Raw genomic sequence first — 27,620 nt, forward strand, 5'->3', positions numbered from 1 at the left:
AGACACTGATGTATAGAACAGTCTTTTGGACTCTGTGGGAGAGGGAGAGGGTGGGATGATTTGGGAGAATGGCATTGAAATATGTATAATATATATGAAACGAGTTGCCAGTCCAGGTTCGATGCACAATACTGGATGCTTGGGGCTGGTGCATGGGGACAACCCAGAGGGATGGTATGGGGAGGGAGGAGGGAGGAGGGTTCAGGATGGGGAACACATGTACACCTGTGGCGGATTAATTTTGATATATGGCAAAACCAATACAATATTGTAAAGTTAAAAAATAAATTAAAAAAAAAAAAAAACTGGGCAAAGCGCTGACTAAGACATTTATCCAAAGAAGATACAGAAATGGCCAATAAGTACATGAAAAGACACTCAATATCTCTTAGGGAAATGCAAGTCAAAACTGTTATAAGATCATTTCACTCACACTCATTAACAGAAAGTAAGTGTTTAGGAGGATGTGGAGAAACTGAAACTCTTGTACACTGTTGTAGGAATGTAAAATTGTACAGGAGCTCTGGAAAGCAGTATAGCAGTTTCTCAAAAAATTAAAGATAAAATTACCAATTAATTATTGGTAATTTAGTTACCAATTAAAAGTGGGAACTCATAGAGCTATATATGCACATCCATGTTCACTTGCAGAATTATTCCCATGAGCTAAAATGTGAAAGCAATTTAAGTCCATCAGTGGAGGAAGGATAAACAAAATGTGGTTATATACATGTAATGGCATATTTTCAATCTTAAAAAGGAAGGAAATTCTGACATATGCTACAACTTGTATGAACCTTGAGCATATTATGCTCAGTGAAATAAGCCAGTCAAAAAAGACAAATGCGGCATGATTCCACTTACGTAAGGTACTTAGCATAGTCAAACTATAGAGTTAGAAACTAGAATGGTGGCTGCTAGACACTGGTGAAGAGGAGAAGGGGAGTTACTGTTTAATGGGTATAGTGTTTCAGTTTTACAAGATTTGAAAAGAGTTCTGGAGATGAATGGTAGTAAAGGTCACCAACAACTTGATGAATGTATTTTATACCATTGAACTGCACCTTTAAAAATGGTTAAGATAGTAAATTTTGTGTATCTTATCACAACTTTAAAAAATAATAAAGATGCTAAGAATGCCAGGATAGGCCTACAATACCATGGCAGCCTGAGCCTGACTGATGAACAAACCCCTGTAGCTGTTTATCCATTTATCTCTCTCAGATTGTTAACTCTGAGAAAAACCACGTCTTGTACAATGCTATTTAAGACCCCTTACTATTTGGTTCAAATACATTTCTAATATTCTGTGTTAACTGTTTTTAACTTCCTTTACTTTGTATTAAAATAAAGTTCTACATAATAAAAAAAAATTAAGCCAATCAGAAAAAAGGAAACTAGTCTAGCTTTTTGTTCTAGGTAGGACATACCACAAAAAGGTTCTACTCTACCCTCATCAAAAAGTTGACTATATCTAATTGTTGTTATTCACACTAAAAACAACAAAATAAGGAAATAAATGTTCACAAAAATCTTTGCTTTCAAGAAGGTCAAGACTAATAAAATGTGTGTGTTGCTGGCTATCAATGTTACCTTCACAGCCAGAGCCAGGGAACTATATGCTAACAGGAACATCACTTAAAAAAAAAGAAAAAAAATACTGTTCCATTGCCTCTGCTATCTACCAACTCCAAAATTCTGGTTTGCTTCATTATATCCATCTGCTAAGTTAGTTTGGCTTCTCATATTCAACATTTTTTTTTAAGCACAAAAAGAGGATAAGAGTAGGTATATATAGCTGAGAGTATTAATCAGTGATTCTAGCAGATCATACTTGAATCAGCATCTTTCATATTTGAATTATCATTTCTGTCTTCTGTCTACTGGAACTCTATTTTCAATACGGGTATCTGTTCTTCCAAATGGATGGCTTAAAACACACATGCACATATATACCAATATTCACATATTTTAAAATAGCCCTTGGATTAAAAAAAAAAAAAAGTACAAAGACATAGTATATTAATTTGCTAGAGTCCCTGACAGTGACAAAATATGAGGTAGAGAATGTTAAAAAATTGTGTTTGTGTTGAAATAAAATTGCTTTCCTGATAAGCTAAGACAATCCTTTTTATCCAAAAGCATTTTAAAATATAAATCACAATGTTAAGAAGCCATTTGGAGACTGATACTTATGTATTTTCTTTTACCTAGGACACTTGCTATATAAGAATATTTTATTGGTTTCCTCCAAACTATAGTCCAAGTATTAGTAATACATTAACCAGCACACTGTAAGACCAAACAGTATTTCTCAATATTTCTGTTGAGAAATATTGTTACAATGTATATATATATTACTTGGTTTATGTTATGTTAGTTTGTTACTTATGTTACAATGTATATACAGTCATCTACCACAACCAGAGAGCCTGGTGAGGATGGTGGTTGTTTTGCATTAATCATCTCTATTTCATTTTTCAACACCAGAATACTTCCTGACTATTGCATATAAATAGAAATACTGTCTTTATAGAGTATATGTAGCTCAACATACAAAGAGAGAGATACCAATTACTTGTCACACATGGATGTGGGTGTGTTTATACAATTATACAACATAATGTAAATGTATATTGAAAGCGGCTTAACTGTTACTAACCTAGACTGCTGCTGCTTGCCCAGCAGTGTTGGTCCACTCTTGCCATAAGGGAGCATCTTCTGTTTGCTCAGTAACTTTTGTAGGCAGAAGGCTAAATAAAAGAGTCTTCTTCAACAAATCAATCAAAAAGACCTAAAATATTGACATCTGGGGTAATCTATTCTGAGATCTACTCAGGTGATTCTACAATGAGGTTCACAATTGACAAGCCCCCAGTCATGTACTTAGAGCCTTCAAGTAGTTTATAATAGCTGACTTTTAATCATGAGCAAATAACCACAGACGGTAAGAAAAAGCAACTCAAGGAAACAGAAACTATTCAGATGGGAAAAAAGATTATATTATTATTAGTATCTCTGGGGACAAAAGAAGATATATCAATGAAGTAAACTCTTAGAAATTAACATGACTGTATTAAAAAAAAAAAAAAACTCAAAAGGAAGGTTACCAGAAAACATTGATGAAATTTACCAGAAAGTAAAGCTAATAGGAAACCCCATGTAGATGATTAAGAGTAGATTTAGACAACTGATGGAAAATTGTGGATTGAATGAGTTTTAAATACACAGAAAACTAAGAAAATGAAATAGACCATTGTTAATTAACTCTGCTGCTGCTGCTAAGTTGCTCAGTCGTGTCCAACTCTTAGCGACCCCATGGACTGCAGCCTACCAGGCTCTTCCGGCCATGGGATTTTCCAAGCAAGAGTACTGGAGTGGGGTGCCATCGCCTTCTCCGATTATTAACTCTAGGTGGTAACAAAAACTGGGGCAACAAAGGAAAAATAATATTGAATACTAATTAACTACATGGTTTATCTGTGCGTGAAAGTGAAGTTGCTCAGTCGTGTCGGACTCTTTGCAACCCTGTGGACTGTAGCCCACCAGGCTCCTCCACCCATGGGATTCTCCACGCAAGAATACTGGAGTGGGTTGCCATTTCCTTCTCCAGGGGATCTTCCCGACCCAGGGATCGAACCCAGGTCTCCCACATCGCAGGCAGACGCTTTAACCTCTGAGCCACCAAGAAAGCTTATCTCTGCATAGTATATGTATATGCTCACCATAATAATGTAAACAGAATATTGATAATCAAAATTACAAGATAACCATCTGAGAAGAAAAAGAACACAGGAAGTATTTATATGTGTTTGGAGTGGGGGAAAGGCAGAAGAAATAACAAAATGAAATAGCAAATTCCTCATTATCTACAGTGGGAAGTTAACAGATAATGGCCAAACCAAACCAACAAAAGGTAGTATAATTACAAGAGCATGTAATAATACAAATTACATTGTAACACCAAAAGGATCAGCTAGCAGTTAAAAATGGTTGGCCCTGGAGAGGGAGAAAAAGGTGGGAAGGATGCTAGGTCATGCTGTTTTGTCTGAAAAGAAAACAAACAACAGCAACAAAAAAAAACCTTGTAAATCTAACTCTTTAAACTATGTTCATATACTACTTTTATTAGAGTATACACTTTTAAAAAAATCAATAGCTTTCCCTATTATAAACTAGAAAACATGATTTTAAAAAAAGACCAAATAGGCAATAGCAACAAAAACTATACTATAAGTAGGAATAAACTCAACAAAAATGTACAAGATGTGGATTAAGAAACTATAGCTACTTAACTGGGGGACCTAAATAAATGTAGAGATAATCAGTTCCTAGACTGTGAATATATTAGTTCTTAATTGTATGGATAAATGTAAACCCGATTATAACTAAAAACTAAATTATCCTAAAGATTATCTGGAATAATAAATGCACAGCATTATCAATAATATTTCCAAAAAATGAAATATTTTGTTAAGTGATAAGCACAGGTTCAGATTAACCAGTGACATCCCAACTCTATAAATGAAGGCATTAAAGGTGATTTCACATTTTTAAAATTTTGCTTGCTTTTATTTTCTCTTTTTTTTAGAATCAATGTAGGGGTACTTTTAAAATACATGTTATTTTTGAAAAAGAAAGAGAAGCAGTTAGCAAGTTACTGAGTTCAATAGGATACCATATCACACAGGTCAATCACATCACATAGTCTCAATAATGAACTAAGTTTCTTTGTTATGATTCCGTTGATGTCTTTTTATCCATACCACTGTAGCAACAATAAGATGGCCAAGAAACCAAAAGTATATTTAATTAACCAATTAAAGACTGAACAAAAATCCAGTTCTATGAGTTCCCCAACAAGGACAGCAGAGAAAAAATGGAAAGAAAGATAATCCAGTAGATCAAAAAAGCAGAGTATCTTTAGGATCCATACAGTATGATACTGAGTGTTTTCTCCATCTATCATTCCATTTGTTTTAAACCAGCTGAGCGCCGAAGAATTGATGCTTTTGAACTGTGGTGTTGGAGAAGACTCTTGAGAGTCCCTTGGACTGCAAGGAGATCCAACCAGTCCATTCTGAATGAGATCAGCCCTGGGATTTCTTTGGAAGGAATGATGCTAAAGCTGAAACTACAACACTTTGGCCACCTCATGCAAAGAGTTGACTCATTGGAAACGACTCTGATGCTGGGAGGGATTGGGGGCAGGAGGAGAAGGGGATGACAGAGGATGACATGGCTGCATGGCATCACTGACTGGATGGACATGAGTTTGGGTGAACTCTGGGAGTTGGTGATGGACAGGGAGGCCTGGCGTGCTGTGATTCATGGGGTCGCAAAGAGTCGGACACAACTGAGCGACTGATCTAATCTGAAATTTATTTTCTTAACATCTCTTACAAAAAGTTCACTATTTCCATATACATACGAACTGAGGCAAAGAACAGCCTTGTGATTTGTTTGAGATTATACAATTAAGTCAATGCCTGAACTGTAAACAGAACCAAGGATACCCAACTGCTAGTTTGTTGCTCTAACTAATGGATCATGCTCACTGCTATGTAATAGGACTGTTTTCCTTTAATTACAATTTCTTCATTCACCATTAGATTATCAGCCACAGGCCTTATCATTAGTTTTGCTCTTCTTATATTTATGGCATTACTCCCAAGAATATGATATTTACATGACAAAAAAATATAATGACCACTGTTTACTATATCATATCCAACCTCTGAAAATTCCAGTCAGCATGACGAGGCTAGTGCACTGAAGCCTACACTTAATGGCATATTTACAGATAAAGGTACAACTTTAGCATCTATTTTGGGTTGATCAGCGACCTGGAGAAAAGTAATTTTGTTTTTACAGAATCACTAATGTCAATGCATGTAAAATCTTACATTAGAGCATCCTATGGTCTTATCAGTCAACATTATTCATATATATGATCTAGATATACAAGTCCAAAGGGCAGCAGATTAGATACATTTTAGAGAGTTTGTGATGTTGGGAAGTAGAATAAGATAAAAATCGTGACATGCTCTTACATTCCTACGCTGAAATCTATAAAAGAAAACTGACTGGGTAAACGAAGTAAATATGTGAGAAGAGGTGTGCAGTCACTTGTCTTTGAGAAGCACTGTGTCTCTTTGGCACATAGCGCGGCAGCAGTAGAAGCAGCAGCCTTGCCCTTGGTGCTCATTTCTTCCCACTCTAAATGCCTCCTCGGAGCCAGAATACACTGGCTGTTGCTGATCATGCTGTGAGACACCTGCACTGGCTACTAGGCTTGTCATGACGCACAAAACCCCACCATCTTCAGCTTGACATTGTGCAAGTTATAATTATTCATCCAAATGGATATGTCAGAGCAGCAGCAGCAGACCTCTCATCAGAGCAAAAGAAAAATACATCAAAACATTATCAACCCAGCAGGAAGACAGGGACCATAAGGAAAATTACCCATTTTTAATATGGATGCCACAAAGTCATGCCTATTATTTTACAGAAGAAAGGAAAATAAAGAGCTTCCAAGTTTAAAGTCCAGAAACACTGAATCCAAATAGGAAATGTACAAAAAGGAGACAGGGAATTTTTTAAAATCAATTATCTGGCACCTGTTTACAATCTTTTAAATGTAAGTTTGCCGTTAGACTACAGTACTACAATTCTTTAAGAACCACAACTGTTTAAAAATTGTTTTAAAAAAGGGAAAAGATAGTAATTCTCACAAGCAAAATTGTTTCCAATAGGTCAATGAAAAAAGATCACACACAGCAAAGAAGTTTGATGTTGCTTCACACTTTCAAACATAAACTAACACTGCCAACACTTTCATCATGTCTAAAACACTCAAGAGTTCATCTGGAAATAGCAGCAAAATGCTTAACAATGTACAGCTAAACTCTAACAATGGACAATTTTAGTAGTACATGGAAAAGAAAAATAAAATCAGACCTCCACAAATGAAGATACATCCAAATTTTATAAGCATATGTAAAAAAGGCAAGTGTAAATATAATTCCTATCTCATATTTAAATGTGAAGAAAGTATAACTTTTACAATAAACTTTCAATGAATATCTTTTTAAAACAAGATACAAAAAATTTTCTCATTCAAGACACATAAAGCAGAAATCACAACGAAGAGACTGATAAATGTGACCACATTGAATATTAAACTTCTGATTGACAAAATATATCAAAGTTAAAAAGCATGCCACAGGGATAAGACACTTATATCCCATATAACCAATACATAATTAGTATCCAAAGTACGTAAGGATTGCTTATAATAAAAGACAAAAAGTAGGCAAAGATTATAAACACAACAATAAAGAGTATCAGTTCTTGATAGCAATTAGGATCAGAGTAAAATCAGAATGACTTAGAAAGGGTGTGGGAAAGTAGAAATTACTATGCATTGCTGGGTAGGAGTATAAAGCTATACAACAAATTTGGGAAAATAACTTGGCAATGTTTAGTAATCTCAAAGAGGTACACTCCTTACAATCCAGCATTTCCACTTCAAAGCATAAGCCATTCTAAAAGTGTCACATGTATAAAAGGAAACATAGAAAGATGTTTACAGCAGCACTGTTTAGTAAGAAATTGTGCAAGAAATTATGATCAACCACATCATTAGGACACTGAATAAACTAACTGGTGGATTCATATAATGAAATGATATAAAGCACTTAAAATGTACTATACAGGCACAGATCATGGGTGAATCTCAGAAACAAAGTTGTTTAAAAAAGACTGAAAATACTATAGAATATGGCATAAACAAATGTAGCAAAAGAGTATGCATGGATATCATACACATCAATTCCAGGCAAAAGATTTTCCTCTAGAAAGGGACAGAAGGAAAGAAAGGAAAGGAGAGTAGAAGAGGAACAAAATTTTAAGTCCCAGAACATTTTATTCCTAAAAGAGAGACAAAAATATATCTGAAACAAATGTGATAAATATTAAACATGTCAAATGTGAGTTGTGGTTAAAATGATATCTAAATTTTTATCTGTACTATACTAAGAATTTTAATATGTTCTTTTAATTAAAAAAAAAGATGCAATTCCAGTTACTACTAATTAATTCTGTATTCTTAGAACTAATACAAAATAGAAAACCTGACGTATGACACAATTAAATCTAAATCTGGATTTGAATTAATATTATAAACACTTATTCCATGCTTGTATGTGCAAGGTACTTAGCTGGTGTTAAGGAGGGACACAAAATTTAGAAGAAATTGCTCTTAAGATTTTGTAGTGCTGGAGTCACAAACTAATTTTGTTAAATGGCAGGATAAGGTAACTGCTAACAGTCCTTTTGTGGAGATGTGAACTTCTTTGCAGATTAAAGTCTGGGGAAAACTTGCATGATTAAACATGTTAAAAAAGAAAACTAGGAAATTAATCAAAAACATTCTTCAACCTTGGGATTTTGATAAATATTAAATTATAATCTAGAGATAACATATGGAAAGAGTAATACAATCTAGGTACAATGTTATCTCATGATCTCACATAATATATAAAATTTATAGAGGAAAACTGAAAATGTATAGTCATATTTTTCAAAAACTATTCAATTTATGTACAATTCCAATTCTTAAAAAAAAAAAACCACAGTATTTCTTATGTATTTATAACATATATCACAATACCAAAAGCAAATCATAGTGTTTTTCATCACCTATATTTTGCTGTGTTTTCTTGATTTCTATTGGAAGGAGGGAGACTGTTTTGTTTTTAAAGAAGAAAATGACAAAAATATATTTTAAATGTAGATGGTATAATTTAATATTTGAAACCTCATAAAACAATGTAAATGCTGTTAGGCTTTTTTTTTTTTTTAAACTAACAAGACAATTACTTTACTCTATATATTAGAATTTAAATGTAAGCATAAATTTTCACTTGAACCTACCAAAATTTCATAACAAAAATAAGGGTAGACTCTACTCAGAGAGTATTTGTTAAATGTCACTAGGAATTTTTTTCACTTTGCATAAGAATAGAAAGATTCTCTTCATTTTGGTATCGATTTACTTGGTGAGACATTAGATTACCTGTCATTAGATTTCTCTTTGAACCTAACCACCATCCTGCCAGATGTTTAAAAGTCACACATGTCAATGTTGATGACAGAACTATTGATAATCATACCACGTTTTATCTACATAATGGTACAATTTACAGTGTACTCTTAAATACATTAACTTGTTAGATATCACCAATGTATTGAGAAATTAAACTGACAGGAGCAGGAGAAAGAATCAAAGTAAGAATATTCCAAAGCATATGCAAAAAGAATATAGTATAAGTTCAAGGACAAACAAAGGACAAATACTTTAAAACAATAAAAACTGAATAGAAATGGCAGGATTTATATTTTCAGTCTTAACTCATTCTCCTCTGAAAAAGATTCTCTGATATGTCTGAAAAATTTCACCCAATTTTTAACCTACTGCTCACTGCTTTATAAAAGAGCTCCTTCGGATTTAAAATTAAAGGACAATTTCTGTCAACAGAGCTTTTTCATGTTTATTTAAAATGAAGCATAAAGATCTAAAGGCTGAATGGGGTGTCTGTGTGGGTGTGTTTGGAGGATGAGGAAGGAGGCGGGGAGAGTCAGAGGGCAGGGAGAATGGACATCAACTGCTAGGAAATATGAAAGCAGCACTCTCAAAATCCTGTTTATTCATAAATGTTTAAAGAAAACTGAAAAAACCACTTTATAATGGCCACTTAAAATGCTTTTTAGCTACTTAAAATAAATTTAAGAATTTACCTGTGGTGTCCAGGAAACAGAAAATGGAACAGGAAAATCCACAACACAATCTGGTGATTCAGCAGGGTACTAAAAAAGCATAAAATTAGGGTCCTTTTTGTTTCACTGTGACAATTTCACATAAATACTTTAGGAAAACTGTATATATTAGGAAAAGTATTTCTATAAATGCAAATGTATCATATATATTTTGGATCTACTATTATAAAGGTGTTAAGAGCCGATAAACAGTCAACAAGCTCAAGAGGTACAAAGTGTAGTGATGTGGGGATGCCAAACCAATCAGTTTTGAACACAGAGTAATGAATTAAGTCAGTTTCTGGGCAGCTGCTAATGTGATTTGAGGGGCAAACCACACTGAATCTCAGTTTCTTTATCTTTAAAATGAAAAATCAAAATGGTTGATATTTCATTTCTTTTCAGTCTAAAATTTAACCTCAAACAGCCTCAGTCACTATTTAAAGAGGCAATACTTGTTAAAAGAATCAAGAAATGCACAAAATGAACACATATAGTTATCAAGTATTTTCCACAACAAATGTTGCATTTAATTTTAGCAAGAAGACAAATAAAAAGAAGGAAAAAAAAATATTAGTTTTAAGAAAAATCTTTTCATGGTTGATAAACAGAAAACTAATCCCCCAATAGTTTTATACAAGAAGTGACAGCCAAAGGACTAACCACAATTCTAAATTAACAAAGACAAAAGATAGCTTCCTTAAAATCAATTTTGTTATTAGAGAATTCTAGTATATGATTTCTCTAAGATTCAGTTTGGATTCTTAAGTCATATTTAATTTTTAAAATGCTCACTTCTTTTCTTTAAAAAGCTAAATTTACTAAAAAGAAAACTCATTTTAGGAAAACTCTTTTCCCTCATTTGACAAAATAACCTAAGTTTTAGGCTTTCACTTTTTTCAACCTTTTATTTTTAACTACTTCTCTGCATAGCAAAAGGGCACAAAAAATGATCACAACAGTATTTGTTACAAACATCAACCCATTTGAAATCAATGCTTCAAAAAGAATTAACATTTAGTTTTGACAGGCTGGCTAAAAATAAACCTGTCATTGTATGCTCTGACTAATGGAATCTGGCTATGCAGAACTGATATCACAAAGGTAAATACAAGGAAACCATATAAACATATAACTATGCTCTAACTTGTGGGGGAAGAAAGGAAGATCTGGCTGAGATTACAGAAGAAGCCCTACTTTAGACAATTCAAACTATTAGATGATGTTCTTCCAATTATAACTGCTGCAATCACTAGAAAAACAATTTGCATGCAATTTTTACAAGTCATGTGATTATCTCAAAGTAAATGCAGGCAGAGATCTTAGCTTTCTTTGGTTTATGGTTCTGCTAATTAACTCCTGACCTTGGACAAGTCATTTAACTTCTCTGGCTGTTTTATATGTAAAAATAATAGAACACAACCAAAAGCATTGTAAAATCTCTTTTCCCTCTAAAATGTGAATTTTCTGCCAAAAAAAAAAATACAAACTTAAAACCTCCTTGGGTCAAAAATGGAACAATTACCTTGAGTTGCTGCTATTTGTCTATTTGGCTGACAATGAACAATATCAACTCTTTAAACAATCATCAATCAAGGTTAAGAACTTAATGTTTACTGTATACAGAATAGGTAAACCCAGTAAAAAGTACCTGTAACTTTGGAAATCATTAAGCATATATGGCACATTATATTAAAAGAGAATTATGATCCTACATTCAAATAGGGCTCAGGGTACTAAATGGCACATATGTACTAATAAAGAGAGCCACAAGGAATTAAACAAAAAAAAGATCCACAAGGAGTTAAATAAAAAGCAGGTTAATGTATAGAACAGTCTTATGGACTCTGTGGGAGAGGGAGAGGATGGGAAGATTTGGGAGAATGACATTTAAACATGTAAAATATCATGTAAGAAACGAGTTGCCAGTCCAGGTTCGATGCACAATACTGGATGCTTGGGGCTAGTGCACTGGGATGACCCAGAAGGATGGTATGGGGAGGGAGGAGGGAGGAGGGTTCAGGATGGGGAACACATGTATACCTGTGGTGGATTCATTTTGATATTTGGCAAAACTAATACAATTATGTAAAGTTTAAAAATAAAATCAATCAATGCAAAAAAAAAAAAAGCAGGTTAAAATAAATATGATTCCACATATATGAGATAACATTCAGATATATATTTAGGTACATTTATGCAAACACACAAATATGTATACAATAAATTAGACTGATCTATAAATAGTTGGCTTTACCAAGTCAATGTATAAATATTGTATTATATTCACGTTCAAGATCACTTCTGTTTATATAATAAATACTACATAACTGTATCAAACCTAAAAGGCACAAATTTATATAATTCTGGATGATTTAACATGACTCATGCAGTAGCATCCCTAGATACTCATTTTTGGAGTTGTCTATATTGTTATCAGTCGCTCAGTCATGTCTGACTCTTTGCAACCCCATGGACTACAACACACCAGGATTCCCTCTTCTTCACCGTCTCCCAGAGCTTACTCAAACTCATGTCCACTGAGTAACACTAACCATAATATATATAGCCAAGTATGATACTGTAAAATGACTATCAAATTCAGTATTTTTCAAGCCACTAGAGATTGTCAAAGTTTTACTTTAGAAATCTAGTTAACAATAATAACTAAAGCTCCACACAAAGAAACTGAAAAATAGGTACAGTAATTAATATAGTTTTTCAAGTCTCACTTGAAACAATTCAATCAAATTAATAACTGTAAGAGAATATAATTATATAATATTGAGTATATACTTTCATAACAAACAATATTTGTTAGACTCTATAGCATACGTTCCTAAGGAAAAATTTAACCCAACTCAATTCATGACTGGACTCCCTGCCAGAATAATACATAAAATTGCAGCAGACTATTTATAAAAATAGTCATCAGAGTGCCCAGTCTCAGAAACATCTATGATTTGTTTTTCAAGCAGTTCTGATCTTGACCAAAGCTAAGGAAGCTCTGGGCTACCTCTTTTATAAAGAAAAGACTATGGTTTAGGATGAACTGTAAATACTGCATTAAAAATACACATAAAAATGCCAAATTCAACTGATTTCCTTATGGTATTTATTTTTGATTATATGTTCACTTTTCATAGAGGAAGTCTGGACAGAATTTATATTATTTTCTTTGTGGGTTTTTGGAGACAGTGAGGCAGAGGGCCAGAACTGGTAGAGTTGTATTCAAGAATAAAAACAAACATATTACTAGATATCAAAAAGTACCAGATAAAAGAAACAGGTTTGTGTATTTACAAAAATAACCATGTTGCAAGGTTTGTCAAAAAAATAAGCCTGACCCTATAAAATTCAGTTTGGATTAAGATTTTGCATTGTATTAAGGACCCTTTAACATGTAAGTTTTAGCTGTCACTGTTTTTAACTGACAATCCCAAATATTCTTAAGAAATAAAATGACCACACCTGAAAGACAACTTTGGTCTCTATGAAAGTTGAACTAAATGGACAAATTAAGACTAATAAGTCATACCAATATAAGATTCATTTAGTTTCTGACTTTTTTAAAAAATGCAGATTATTTTTCTTCCTAATTTCTTAAAAACTCAAAGCTTTCTCTTCTTTCTTGCCAGAGCATCCATAATAGTGCTTTATAGCTATTGGTGCTGCAGAAATTCACACCTGAAAATATTCTCCAGAGGAATATTAAAAGGGTCACCTTTATCTACTTTGAAAAATTTTAAGAAAAAGCAGAGAGGATGGACCATTCTAGTGGCTACACATCCTCCCTCTGAATACTATCAAAAATATCATTAATTAGAATTAATAATAAAATCTTATAGATGTAAGATTTACATCATTCTCAGTAGAAAAGATGGCAAGAAATGAGGCTATCAGAAAAAACAGAATCAGGATAGGATGTATTTTAAATTCTTCATTTTGGTCTTCATAGCAGCAACTTTTTTCAATGTACAAAATACTAGAATATTAAAAAAAAAAACAAATAAAACTCTGAAGAAACTGACAGAACCTTGCCACTGGCAGTATGTGACCTTTGGAAGGATAAAGGCAGATTTCTCCTTGATTTAAAAAAAAAATTTTTTTTAATTAAAAAGGAAATGTTTTCACTTTCATTTAATAAAAATATTCATGGAACTTATTTTACAATTAATATTTATATCCCACTAATATTTTCTCAAAACTTATCACATATGAATCTTAAAACTATAAACATTCAGTGTGTAAGAAAAGAATGAGTCGTTTCTCAATTTGTCTGATATAGAGGCACTATAAGATATCAACTTTTCTGTGTCACCCCAGCGCAGCTTTATATATTAATTCTCTCATGAAAAGCTTAAATGCCAGACACATTTTTAAAAAGGACAAACACAATTGATCTTTTCATCACTATAATCTTCTGAAATAGAGTTGATTGATGACTTGTAAGAACAAAAAAAAAGTTAGATGACCTGGTTTTCTCAAATTCTAATGTTTCTCCAGTGATTACTAAGTATATGATTAATATCCTGAACTTGCTTGTTCTACTTATTTCTCAAAATTCACAATGTATAATTAAAAAATGACAAAATAGCTATGCATTATGCCAATAAAATTAGTAGTTATAGATCACAAGCCTGTAAGGGCTCTATAAATAGAGGTATATAACCTCTGCAAAATTTTTAAAACCAGAAGTAAAAAAATTTCAGCCAAGAAAATAAAAAGTATCCATATGTATGGGTCTGTGTTTGGGGTGTGGTGGGAAGTCAGAAATAAGAACAAAGGTAATTCATCAAAAAATAAAAGTTGAAGACAAAAGACTTCTTCAGTAGAACTTGGAATAGCAGAAACTTCCAACTCTTTTCTACATAGGGTGTTACAAACATAACATTATGGTACTGTGAAGCTGCCAAGCCTTATTTGATTAAATCTGAACTAAAACAGTGACATGAAATTATATCTAGGCTTTGGGAAACTTAATGAATAAATCAGAGGCATTCCAAAATAATTTCTTTAGGGGTCATATATACATTTTTTAGAAGCAACTAGACCTTGTTTACATTAAAAACATTTTCAGAATTCACTTCACAAGGTATTTCCTGGTCAGAGTAACAGTCTAACGAAGCACATACCTTCGCCTTCAACTTGACAGTGATTAGATGCTCTCTACCAGAAACATCTGCTTTTAACTTGATGGTACTAAAGCAAGGATCCACATACACAAGCCTGGTGAGTAGAAGGAAATAAAACAAGATCACAATGGGGAGGGTGAGGCTGGGGGAAGGAAGAGGTTGGGGGATGGTAGGAATTGAAAATATCTGCTATATTCCTATTAATCCATTACAAAAATTAATCAGAGGAATTTCTGCATGCCATCCCATTATGCTGCTATAGATTTACTGCCGTTAATACACCAGCCCAGTGCCTAATGCAGTCATAGATCTCCGGATTATTTACAACGTGTGTCAAGGCTCATGCTGTGGTCAGTGAGCACTATGTTTCGGTTTTCCATCACTGGAACCTTTGGCACACACAGCATGTTCCTGTCAGACTCTACTTATGTACACATTAAACTTCCTGTCAAACTCTTTGATCCATTTCTGTAGTTTTATACAGTATGAGACTTTTATGCTTCCTTTATTTGTTTTTCTCCTCGATGAACTTCTCCTTTATTATCAATAATGTTACTGTACAAACACCTGGCTAATATTAGTTCATATACTCAAACTGATCCTCTCAGGAAAGTGCTGTATAAGCACAGGTACCACCTGGTCTCCCAACAATAAATTTTCTTGTTGTGCAATATATAGCTTCTGACATTTAACCTGGGCATGCATTCAAGATGACTAATATTTTAAACATATAGCACAAGCACAATTGTTTTGGCTTTAAGTTGCTCTAAATGCATGAATTTTCTCAAATGGAAACCGATACCCTTTGAAATATGTCATTCTGTAAAAATACAGTCCCTTGAGTAGCATAAGCTACTGCCAAAAAGGATCAAATTTAGCAGTATATTTACTGGTGAACTGGGCATGTGGATTTTTTTTTTTGACATTTTTACAATACCATTCTCTTGTAAAGATAAAAAGTAGCCTAAGAGTATTGTACAACTTATCACCCAGACTGATGGCAAAACCTATTAGAGTTCAACACTAACATTAGCCTCCTAACCCAAGAATCATTTTTTTTTAAACACTCTGTGCTGTTAAGTCACTGGCCAGATATAATAGTAAAATAGGTCAATTTCAAGAAATTCTGGGCAGTAGAACTGTGGAATACTATCTGTAATGAAAAGATCTCAAACTGAAAATACAAATCTTGAATAATAGAATAAAAAGTAAAACAGAAAATCCTTATCAACAGAAAAAAAATTTATCATAATCTATGAAAACTCTAGGTCTTAGAAAACAAATGAAGCTAAAATTATTCTAGAAATGACTACTTACATAAAAGTATCAATGAATTTATATAGATAATCATTATTTTCTTTCAGCTTTATCTGTAAACATCACAAATTCCCCTCCCCTCCAAAATTTAGAACATAGGACTTTATCGCATGTTTTATCAATATGACTGTCAGGGTTAGATACACGGGCATCTGACTCTTTGAAGACATCAACACTCCAGATTCAAGATGTTGAGAAGAAAGTATGTATTTACATCTTCTCTACTCATATACAAAAAGTGGAATTTCAAAGAGACATACATAAACCCACAGTTACAAAAAGCACCAACCAAAGCAAATTTTCAACAAACTTTATAAAAATGTAAAGTGGTCAGAAGTGCACTGACTGACAAAACAGATCAGAAGACAGAAAAATAAGACTCTAGAAGGGAGCTGGCTGGCCAAAATAGAAAGTCTACAGAATAGAGGGTATTGCTTTTATATGGGAAAAAATTAAGAAAATTTTTTAAAAATATAAGAAACCAAAATGGGAAGAGGAAATTTTGAACTCAATTATAAACAATAAAAGCTATGTTAAAAATGGTAATTGCTCTACCATTAGCTTTTCAGTGAAAAATATTTATGTAGTCATAAAAAATTAAACTGCTTACTAATTACAATTTTTAGAATTCAGCAATAGACAAAGCTAGCAGACTTAATTATAGTTACAGAAATGAATGTAAATATATTTGATCATTGCAATTTAAAAGAGAGACGACAAAAACTGAGAAGTAGAAAGGGGAAAGATATGAGGAGGGAAGATTAGAAACACTGAATTTTGTAATTGCTAATTTGAGAGTAAGAGATACCATCTTTAAGCAGACACGTAAGAAGTTTAAGAAATAGTAAAGCTAATAGAAGAATAAAAGAATAGTGATGAAGGGAGAGAGAAGGTAGTATATGAACTAAGTTTATTTTTATTACAGTAATTAATCAGTATGTAATTCTGATAAATCAAGTAATGCTGAATATAGGGATATTTTTTAAAAATATAGAAGTTACTTATAAACATGAACATTTCAGAGTGTCTCAAAGAATAAGACCAGGGATGGGAAGTGGTGTGGAAAAAGCCTGTTGCTTTCCATTATAAACCCTAAATTGTTTAGAAGCATGAAGAATATATACACATAGAGAAATCAAGAAGGAACATGGAGACAGAAGGAAAAACTAAATCACCAACTAGTACTTTTCATACTCCTCATTGCTGCTCGGCATCAACATGTTCAAAATTATAGAACGTCTATTAAAAAAGACAGAAATAAACTAAAGTTCTAGTCTTTTGTTTGCAATCACAGGAACAAAAGATTATCTTGCCACAAAGTTTAAGATGTAGAAATAATACATTAGAGAAAAACAGGTTCATGCTCAAAGTATTGCCCTGAATCAAAAGGATTATAAGGTTAATTCCATTGAACTGTAAAACATAATTCAAACTTTAAAAAATAATAATTTCAGGTTAATCTCATCAAGGTCACTTAAAATGAAAGTTTACCCACAATGATTCTACTTTGAGAAAAATGGAGAAAACTAAATGTGATCATCATATTAAATACATGTGACCTAGACTGTCAAGTGTCCTCTAGTATTTATTCTTAGCTTCTTTCATTTGGTAATAGGATCCCTGCCTCCACTCCCAGCTAAACCAAGTTTTGGCTGAGTACACTCCATCCAGCTAGTAACCTTTCCAGCTGCCCTTGGGTATCAGCATATCATTAAATTCTGGCCAATGTACTACAAGCAGAAGTGATATGTACACCTTTCAGATCATTTGTAACCAAATAGTGGCTGTACCTCCCACCACCCCTCCCATTCTCTCTTCCGATAGTGTACAACTTAGGCTAATATGACCCATCAAACTCCATACAGACTTTGACTTTCTGAAGACATCAACATTCCAGATTCAAGATGCTGAGAAGAGTGTATGTATTTATATCTTCTCTCTACTAACATAACAAAAAATGGAATTTTTAAGAACAACCTCTTAACACAGCTCTGACCAACAGAACTTTCTGTGATGATGGTATCTGCACTGTCCAAAGACTGGCCATTAAACACCTGTAGCTATGGAAGACTTAAAACGTAGCTAATATAAATATCAATATTAGCCAACTCATTGGAAAAGACCCTGATGCTGGGAAAGATTGAAGGCAGAAGGAGAAGAGGGTGACAGAGGATGAGATGGCTGGACATGAACTTGGGCAAACTGTGGGAGATGGTGAGGAAGAGAGAGGCCTGGCTGCAGTCCCTGGGACTGCAAAGAGTCGGACATGACTTGTTTTGTGTGAAACTCTAAGGATTTGGAGTTTTTTGTGAACAGCAACTCAGCCTGTGCCTTAACTAGCATAATATATATCTCTATCTATTCGCAACAGAAAAGAATATCTTAATGTTTGGCCTACAGAATAGATGTTAAACAGGAAAAAGCAGTAATAAGCTCTTACAAATAAAATTAAAATCAGTTTTTCTTTAAAAAAGTTATTTTAAATGTTCTATTTTACTGTTAAATTGGATAGTTCAATTTAAACAATATGAAATAATTTCTACTCATTTAAATAATACATTTGGGGAACTTTATTGGAAAACTCACTTTTTTGAGAAGCTATAAAATCATATTTAAAATTTATATTTAGAAGGAGTCTAGGTATCTACTACTTAGCTAGACATATTCTAAAATTGACTAAGAAAATATAAAAACAAAAATATAAAATCCAAAGAAATAAAACACTATACTTTTTGCACTTGAATTTCCATTTATCATTTGCTGCATTTCTTTATAAGTTACTGCTTACAATAAGTAAATGGTACTAAAACTTAAAGAGTTAAGTTTTTTAAACATTTGAAAGGGATACTTAAACTTTAGAAAGGTTGTTGTTGTTCTGATTAATAGGTGAATGTTATCAATACAGAAAAACAAAAAGAATGTGCTTTATATCCCTTGAAATACTTGGTATTTATTTTGACCAAAAGCTTGTTTTATAGTTTCTTTAAATATCTAGATGCATTTATGAAGTAATAACACCAAAAGGGAGACTGAAGACTTGCATGTTTTAATAAAGCATCACAATTTGTTTCCATTCTTAAGTATTAACTTTTTCAAAAAATCACTTCCCTAATTGACATTTTAACTTCCTATATTTTCTGTGTGTGTGTGCTCACTCAGTTGTGTACGACTGTTTGAGACCCCCAGAGACTGTAGCATGCCAGGCTTCTCTGTCTATGGGATTTTCCAGACAAGGATAATGGAGTGGGCTGTCATTTCCTTCTCCAAGGAATCTTCCCAACCCAGGGATCAAACCAACATCTCTTGTGTCTCCTGCATTGGCAGGCAGATGCTTTACCACTGCACCACCTTGGAAGCCCCACACCTCTATCCTGCCTTCTGCTAAATAATCTTTCCAAGTATCTTATTGACATATCAACCATTTACTCAAAAAAATCCAGTGAGTCCCCATCGCCTGGCATATAAAGAATCCTTAGTTTAATAGTTAAGACCTTTCAGTCCGACCCTGATATTAATCCTCTTACACAACCAACCAATCCACTCTGAAGTCTAAAAATGAATTGCCCATTTCCATCACCTCTGCCTTCTTTCCTCCATTCCCACCCTTTTAAGGCTTTCTATATTCCTTCCAAACTTTCCCAATGTTCACCTCCTCTAAGAACCTTCCTAAATTATCTGTAGTGAAAAAACACTTCACCTCTCTCAAAACTATCATACAGCTCCTTTTCATGGAAGTTTTGCCTTCCAATCAAGTAACTTTTTTAAAATAAGGAATATTTAAGTTTTATTAATATTTACCTATGGATGTATCAATGTTTTATGTATCAAATAACATAAACAAGTTGCTGTCAGACTGGTTCATATTTACTGATTCATATGTAAGTCTTATACAATAAAAGCAAATTCTGTTTAGATACACTACACATATTACCAATTTAGAAAGACAATTTTTCAGTATCAAATAATTCGCGTTCAGTGATTTGGATATACGTTTGAGGTAAAAGCACTCTATAAAGGTAATTCAGAAACAAAGTCATACTTTTAACATCTATGTTCTTATGCGTTATGCAACAAAATTATTGTGATAATTAAATCATGACACTAACTATATGCTGTAAAACTCACATGTAGTTGGACCTTTTTGGTGAACTATATTCTCAAGAAATTTAAACTTACTTTACAGAAGGAATTATTTGAGTCACATAACTTATATTTCTTTTCAACCCTTATTACTAAATATCATTGGTTTCATTTAAAAAATGAAAACTTTGTGGTTCTGAGAGGTTGTTACTTGCCCAAGATCACACAGCTGATAAGCCAGAATTAAAGCCTTGTCTAATTACTGTAATTAATTTAGTCTTAACAAGTATCTCCATTTCTTCCAATATGTTATAAAATTCTTTTAAATGCACTGATAATTACAGAAAATATCACCATCAATGAATTAAGTCTATTGCAAAAACACTGGACTTAACTAAAAATATAATTCAATATATGTTGACGATATTTCAGCATTACAACAAATTTACTAAAATTTAACTCTTTACCAAAACAAATTTGAAAGGCCAAATAGTTTAATTTTACTCACTCTAAATGATAAATAATATTGTCCAGAAGGGACAAAAACATCAGATCATACCTCCTGTCTGAATCATTTAATCTCTGAATTTTCTAGGGTCATGTGATTACTAAAACAAACATTGTTGTTGTTCAGTCGCTAACTCATGTCCACCTCTTTACGACCACGTGGAATGTAGCACGTCAGGCTTCCCTGTCCTTCACTATCTCCTGTGGTTTGGTCAAACTCATATCCGTGGTGTTGATGATGCCATCCAACCATCTCATCCTCTGTCACCCACTTCTCCTGCCTTCCATCATTCCCAGCATCAGGGTCTTTTCCAATGAGTAGGCTTCTCACATCAGTTGGCCAAAGTACCAGAGCTTCAGCTTTAGCATCAAGTCATTCCAATGAATATTTACGATTGAATTCCTTTCGGACTGACTGGTTTGATCACCCTGCTGTCCAAGGGACTCTCAAGAGTCTTCTCCAGCACCACAATTCAAAAGCATCAATTCTTCAGCACTCAGCCTTCTTTATGGCCGAACTCTCACACCTGTACATGACTACTAGAAAAACCATGAAAGTGAAAGTGAAAGTCACTCAGTCATGTCCAACTCTTTGTGACCCCATGGACTAAATGTTCCATGGAATTGTCAAGACCAGAATACTAGAGTGGGTAGCCTCTTCCTTCTCCAGGGGATCTTCCCAACCCAGGGATTGAACCCAAGTCTCTGGCATTGCAGGTGGATTCTTTACCAGCTGAGCTACAAGGAAAGCCCAAGAATACTGGAGTGGGTAGCCTATCCTTTTTCCAGAGGATCTTCCCCACCCAGGAACCAAACTGGGGTTTCCTGAATTGCAGGCAGCTTCTTTACCAACTGAGCTATCAGGGAAGCTATCAGAAAAACCATAGCTAAACATAAGGTAGTCTATACAAAATGACTGCATTTCTTTCAAACTGGGATACATTTGCCTTTTCATACCGATCATAGGATTCTCAAGGCAAGAATACTGAAGTAGATTGCCATACCCTTCTCCAGTGGACCATGTTTTGTTAGAACTCTCCACCATGACTAATCCATCTTGATGAGTCATGGTGCTTAGTTTCATTGAGTTAGACAAGACTGTGGTCCTTGTGATCAGAGTGCTTAGTTTTCCGTGATTATGGTTTTCAGTCTGTCTGCCCTTTGATGGAGAAGGATAAGCAGCTGATGGGAGAGACTGACTGAGGGGGAAACTGGTTCTTCTTCTGATGGGCAGGGCCATGCTCAGTAAATCTTTAATCCAATTCCCTGTCCATGGGCAGGGATGTGTTCCCTCCCTGTTATTTGACCTGAGGCCAAACTATGGTGGAAGTAATGAAGATAATGGTGACCTCTTTCAGAAAGTCCCATGCACACACTGCTACACTCACTGACCCTAACCCTACAGCAGGCCACCGCCAACCCATACCTCCACCAGAGACTCCTAGACACACATGAGCAAGTCTGGGTCAGTCTTATGGGGTCACTGCTACTTTCTCCTGGTGGACTCAAGGTTCTGTTTGTGCCCTCCAAGCGTCTGTTTCCCCAGTCCCATGAGGTAAAGTCTGATACCGTGAAGAGCAATACTGCATAGGAATCTGGAAAGTTAGGCCCATGAATCAAGGCAAACTGGACGTGGTCAAACAAGAGATGACAAGAGTGAACATCAACATCTTAGGATGTTCATCAAGAGAACTAAAATGGACTGGAATGGGTGAATTTAACTCACATGATCATTATATCTACTACTGTGGGCAAGAATCCCTTAGAAGAAATGGAGTAGCCATCATAGTCAAGACTATGAAATGCAGTACTTGGATGCAATCTCAAAAAAGACAGAATGATCTCTGTTCATGTCCAAGGCAAAACCATTCAATATCATAGTAATCTAAGTCTATGCCCCAACCAGTAATGCTAAAAAGCTGAAGTTGAACAGTTCTATGAAGACCTACAAGACCTTCTAGAAATAACACCCCCAAAAAGAAGTCCCTTTCATTATAGGGCACTGGAATGCAAAAGCAGGAAGTCAAGAAACACCTGGAGTAACAGGCAAATTTGGCCTTGGAGTACAGAATGAAGCAGGGCAAAGGCTAGTAGAGTTTTGCCAAGAGAATACACTGGTCATAGCAAACACTCTCTTCCAACAGCATAGGAGAAGACTCGACACATGGACATCACCAGATGGTCAACACTGAAATCAGACTGATTATATTCTTTGCAGCCAAAGATGAAGAAGCCCTATACAGTCAGCAAAAACAAGACCAGAAGCTGACCATGGCTCAGATCATGAACTTCTTATTGCCAAATCAGACTTAAACTGAAGAAAGTAGGGAAAACCACTAGACCATTCAGGTATGACCTAAATCAAATCCCTTATGATTATACAGTGGAAGTAAGAAATAGATTCAAGAGATTAGATCTGATAGACAGAGTACCTGAAAAACTATGGATGGAGGTTTGTGACATTGTACAGGAGGCAGAGATCAAGACCATCCCTAAGAAAAAGAAAATGAAAAAAGTCAAAATGGTTGTCTGAGGAGGCCTTAAAAATAGCTGTGAAAAGAAGAGAAGTGAAAGGCAAAGGAGAAAAGTAAAGATATACCCATTTGAATACAAAGTTCCAAAGAATAGCAAGGAGAGGTAAGAAAGCCTTCCTCAATGAAAAATGCAAAGAAATAGAGGGAAACAATGGAATGGGAAAGACTAGAGATCTCTTCAAGAAAATAAGAGATATCAAGGGAACATTTCATGCAAAGATGGACTCAATAAGGACAGAAATGGTATGGACCTAACAGAAGCAGAAGATATTATAAAGAGTTGGAAAGAATACACAGAAGAACTGTACAAAAAAGATCTTCATGACCAAGATAATCACGATGGTGAAATCACTCACCTAGAGCCAGGCATCCTGGAATGTGAAGTCAAGTGAGCTGTAGGAAGCATTACTATGAACAAAGCTAGTGAAGGTGATGGAATTCCAGTTGAGCTGTTTCAAATCCTCAAAGATGACACTGTGAAAGGGCTGCACTCAATATGCCAGCAAATTTGAAAAACTCAGCAGTGGCCACAGGACTGGAAAAGGTCAGTTTTCATTCCAATCCCAAAGAAAGGCAATGCCAAAGAATGCTCAAACTACCGCACAATTGCACTCATCTAACACGCTACCAAAGTAATGCTCAAAATTCTCCAAGCCAGGCTTCAACAGTACGTGAAATGTGAACTTCCAGATGTTCAAGTTGGTTTTAGAAAAGGCAGAGGAACCAGAGATCAAATTGCCAACATCCACTGGATCACTGAAAAAGCAACCGAGTTCCAGAAAAACATCTATTTCTGCTTTATTGACTATGCCAAAGCCTTTGACTGTGTGGATCACAATAAACTGTGGAAAATTATTCAAGAGATAGGAATACCAGACCACCTTACCTGCCTCTTGAGAAAACCATATGCAGATCAAGAAGCAACAGTTAGAACTGGACACGAAACTACAGCCTGGTTCCAAATAGGGAAAGGAGTACGTCAAAGCTGTATACTGTCACCCTGCTTATTTAACTTATACGCAGAGTACATTATGAGAAATGCTGGACTGGATGAAGCATAACCCGGAATCAAAGATTTACAGGAGAAATATCAATAACCTCAGATATGCAGATGACACCTGCATGGCAGAAAGTGAAGAAGAACTAAAGAGCCTCTTGATGAAAGTGAGAGGAGACTGAAAAGTTGGCTTAAAACTCAACATTTAGAAAACTAAGATCATGGCATCTGATCCCATCACCTCATGGCAAACAGATGGGAAAACAATGGAAACAGTGACAGACTTTATTTTTTTGGGCTCCAGAATCACTGCAGATGGTGACTGCAGCCATGAAATTAAAAGACACTTGCTCCTTGGAAGAAAAGTTATGTCCAACCTAGACAGCATATTAAAATGCAGAGACATTACCTTGCAACAAAGGTCCATCCAGTCAAGGCTATGGTTTTTCCAGTAGTCATGCATGGATGTGACAGTTGCACTATAAGGAAAGCTGAGCGCTGAAGAATTGATGCTTTTGAACTGTGGTATTGGAGAAGACTTTTGAGAGTCCCTTGGACTTCAAGGAGATCCAACCAGTCCATCCTAAAGGAAATCAGTCCTGAATATTCATTGGAGGACTGATGCTGAAGCTGAAACTGAAATACATTGGCCACCTGATGCAAAGAACTGACTCACTGGAAAAGACCCTGATACTGGGAATGATTGAAGGCGGCAGGAGAAAGGGATGACAGAGGATGAGACAGTTGGATGGCATCACCAACTCAATGGACATGAGTCTGAGTAAACTCTGGGAGTTGTTGACGGACAGGGAGACCTGGCATGCTGCAGTCCATGGGGTTGTAGAGTCGGACATGACTGAGCAACTGAACTGAACTGTACTGGGACACATTTGAGACTAAAATTGGCCAAGATAAAAGGAATTAGTTAGGACTATCCTAGGTAACTGCTACTGCTAAGTCACTTCAGTCGTGTCCGACTCTGTGTGACCCCATAGACGTCAGCCCACCAGGCTCTCTTTCCCCTGGGATTCTCCAGGCAAGAACACTGGAGTGGGTTGCCATTTCCTTCTCCAATGCATGAAAGTGAAAAGTGAAAGGGAAGTTGCTCAGTCGTGTCCAACTCTTAGCGACCCCATGGACTGTAGCCTACCAGGCTCCTCCATCCATGGGATTTTCCAGGCAAGAGTACTGGAGTGGGGTGCCATCACCTTCTCCAATCCTAGGTAAAGTGAGATACAAATCAACCATTCTATTATGTTGGTGCAAATTTAATTACAGTTTTGGACAGTGAATTTTAAATAATTTTAACTAGGCTCAAACACATTTTTATTCATCAAAATAGGGAATCATTACAATCAACACATTTTTGTCAAGGAAAAATAACTTTGTTTATTCCTGTAGTGCAAAAGGCCATGCCTCAGGATTCGATCAACTCTTGGAAAACATGTTCTGCCTCTTGCTGGTTGTAGAAGCGTTTTCCCTACAAAAAGTTGCTTGAAGAAATGGTTGGTTGGCAAGAGGTCAGGTGAATATGGAGGATGAGGCAAAACCTCGTAACCCAATTAATTCAACTTTTGAAGCATTGGTTGTGCAACTTGCTCAAAAACTGGGTCCTGTTAATCAATGCCAGCTGAAAGCATTGAAGTTTTCGACAGTTATTGATTTGCTGAGCATACTTCTCAGATACAGTGGTTTCACTACGATTCAGAAACTTGTACTGAATCAGACTGTCAGCAGACCACCAAACAACCATCAAACACTGACCGAGACCTTTTTTGGGTGGAAGTTTGGCCTTGGGAAGTGCTTTGGAGCTTCTTCTCAGTCCAACCGTGGAGGTGGTCATCACCAGTTGTCATATAAAATCCACTTTTTGTCACATGTCACAATCTGATGGAGAAATGGTTCATTGTTGATGCACAGAATAAGAGAAGACCACACTTCAAAATGATGATTTTTTTTTTTATCTGTGGTCAGCTCATGATGCACCCACTTATTGAGTTTTCTCACCTTTCCAATTTTCTTCAAATGCCTCATGACTGTAGAATGGTTGATGTTGAGTTCTTCAGCAACTTCTCATGTAGTTGTAAGAGGATCAGCTTCAATGATGCTCTCAACTGGTTGCTGTCAACTTCCGATGGCCTGCCACTACACTCATCTTCAAGGCTATTATCTCCTTTGCAAACCTTTTTGAACTTCCACTGCACTACATGTTCAGTTAGCATTTTCTTGGCCAAATGCATTTTTGATGTTGTGAGTTGTTTCCCCTGCTTTATGGCCCATTTTGAACTCAAATAAGAAAATCACTCGAATTTCTTTTTGTCTAACATCATTTCCATGGTCTAAAATAAACAGCAGCCGTGAAGAGATATCCCACGCCCAAGGTAAGAGAAACCCAAGTAAGATGGTAGGTGTTGCAAGAGTGCATCAGAGGGCAGACACACTGAAACCATACTCACAGAAAACTAGTCAATCTAATCACACTAGGACCACAGCCTTGTCTAACTCAATGAAACTAAGCCATGCCCGTGGGGCAACCCAAGATGGGCGGTTCACGGTGGAGAGATCTGACAGAATGTGGTCCACTGGAGAAGGGAATGGCAAACCACTTCAGGATTCTTGCCTTGAGAACCCCATGAACAGTATGAAAAGGCAAAATGATAGGATACTGAAAGAGAAACTCCCCAGGTCAGTAGGTGCCCAATATGCTACTGGAGATCAGTGGAGAAATAACTCCAGAAAGAATGAAGGGATGGAGCCAAAGCAAAAAGAATACCCAGCTGTGGATGTGACTGGTGATAGAAGCAAGGTCCGATGCTGTAAACAGCAATATTGCATTGAGACCTGGAATGTCAGGTCCATGCATCAAGGCAAATTGGAAGTGGTCAAACAAGAGATGGCAAGAGTGAATGTCGACATTCTAGGAATCAACGAACTAAAATGGACTGGAATGGGTGAATTTAACTCAGATGACCATTATATCTACTACTGTGGGCAGGAATACCTCAGAAGAAATGGAGTAGCCATCATGGTCAACAAAAGAGTTTGAACTGCAGTACTTGGATGCAATCTCAAAAATGACAGAATGATCTCTGTTCATTTCCAAGGCAAAACCATTCAGTATCACAGTAATCTAAGTCTATGCCCCAATCAGTAATGCTGAAAAAGCTGAAGTTGAACAGTTCTATGAAGACCTACAAGACCTTCTAGAAATAACACCCCCAAAAAGAA

The 27,620-nt window shown here is 35.3% G+C and overlaps 1 protein-coding gene across 3 annotated transcripts in view; it reads right to left on the reverse strand.

Annotated features, from left to right (window-relative positions):
- Positions 1-27,620, reverse strand: part of FANCL (Fanconi anemia, complementation group L) — a 90,216-nt gene that overhangs the window by 24,204 nt on the left and 38,392 nt on the right. For all 3 annotated transcript variants that reach the window (XM_010862940.1, XM_010862941.1, XM_010862938.1), the window contains exons 6-7: positions 14,958-15,051; positions 9,805-9,873 (exon numbers count right to left, since the gene is read on the reverse strand). In XM_010862940.1, coding sequence (XP_010861242.1) covers positions 9,805-9,873; positions 14,958-15,051 — 163 coding nt within the window. The remainder of the gene's footprint in view (positions 1-9,804; positions 9,874-14,957; positions 15,052-27,620) is intronic.

Source organism: Bison bison, unplaced genomic scaffold, assembly GCF_000754665.1.
Source record: "Bison bison bison isolate TAMUID 2011002044 unplaced genomic scaffold, Bison_UMD1.0 scf7180017864486, whole genome shotgun sequence".
Lineage (NCBI taxonomy): Eukaryota > Metazoa > Chordata > Mammalia > Artiodactyla > Bovidae > Bison > Bison bison.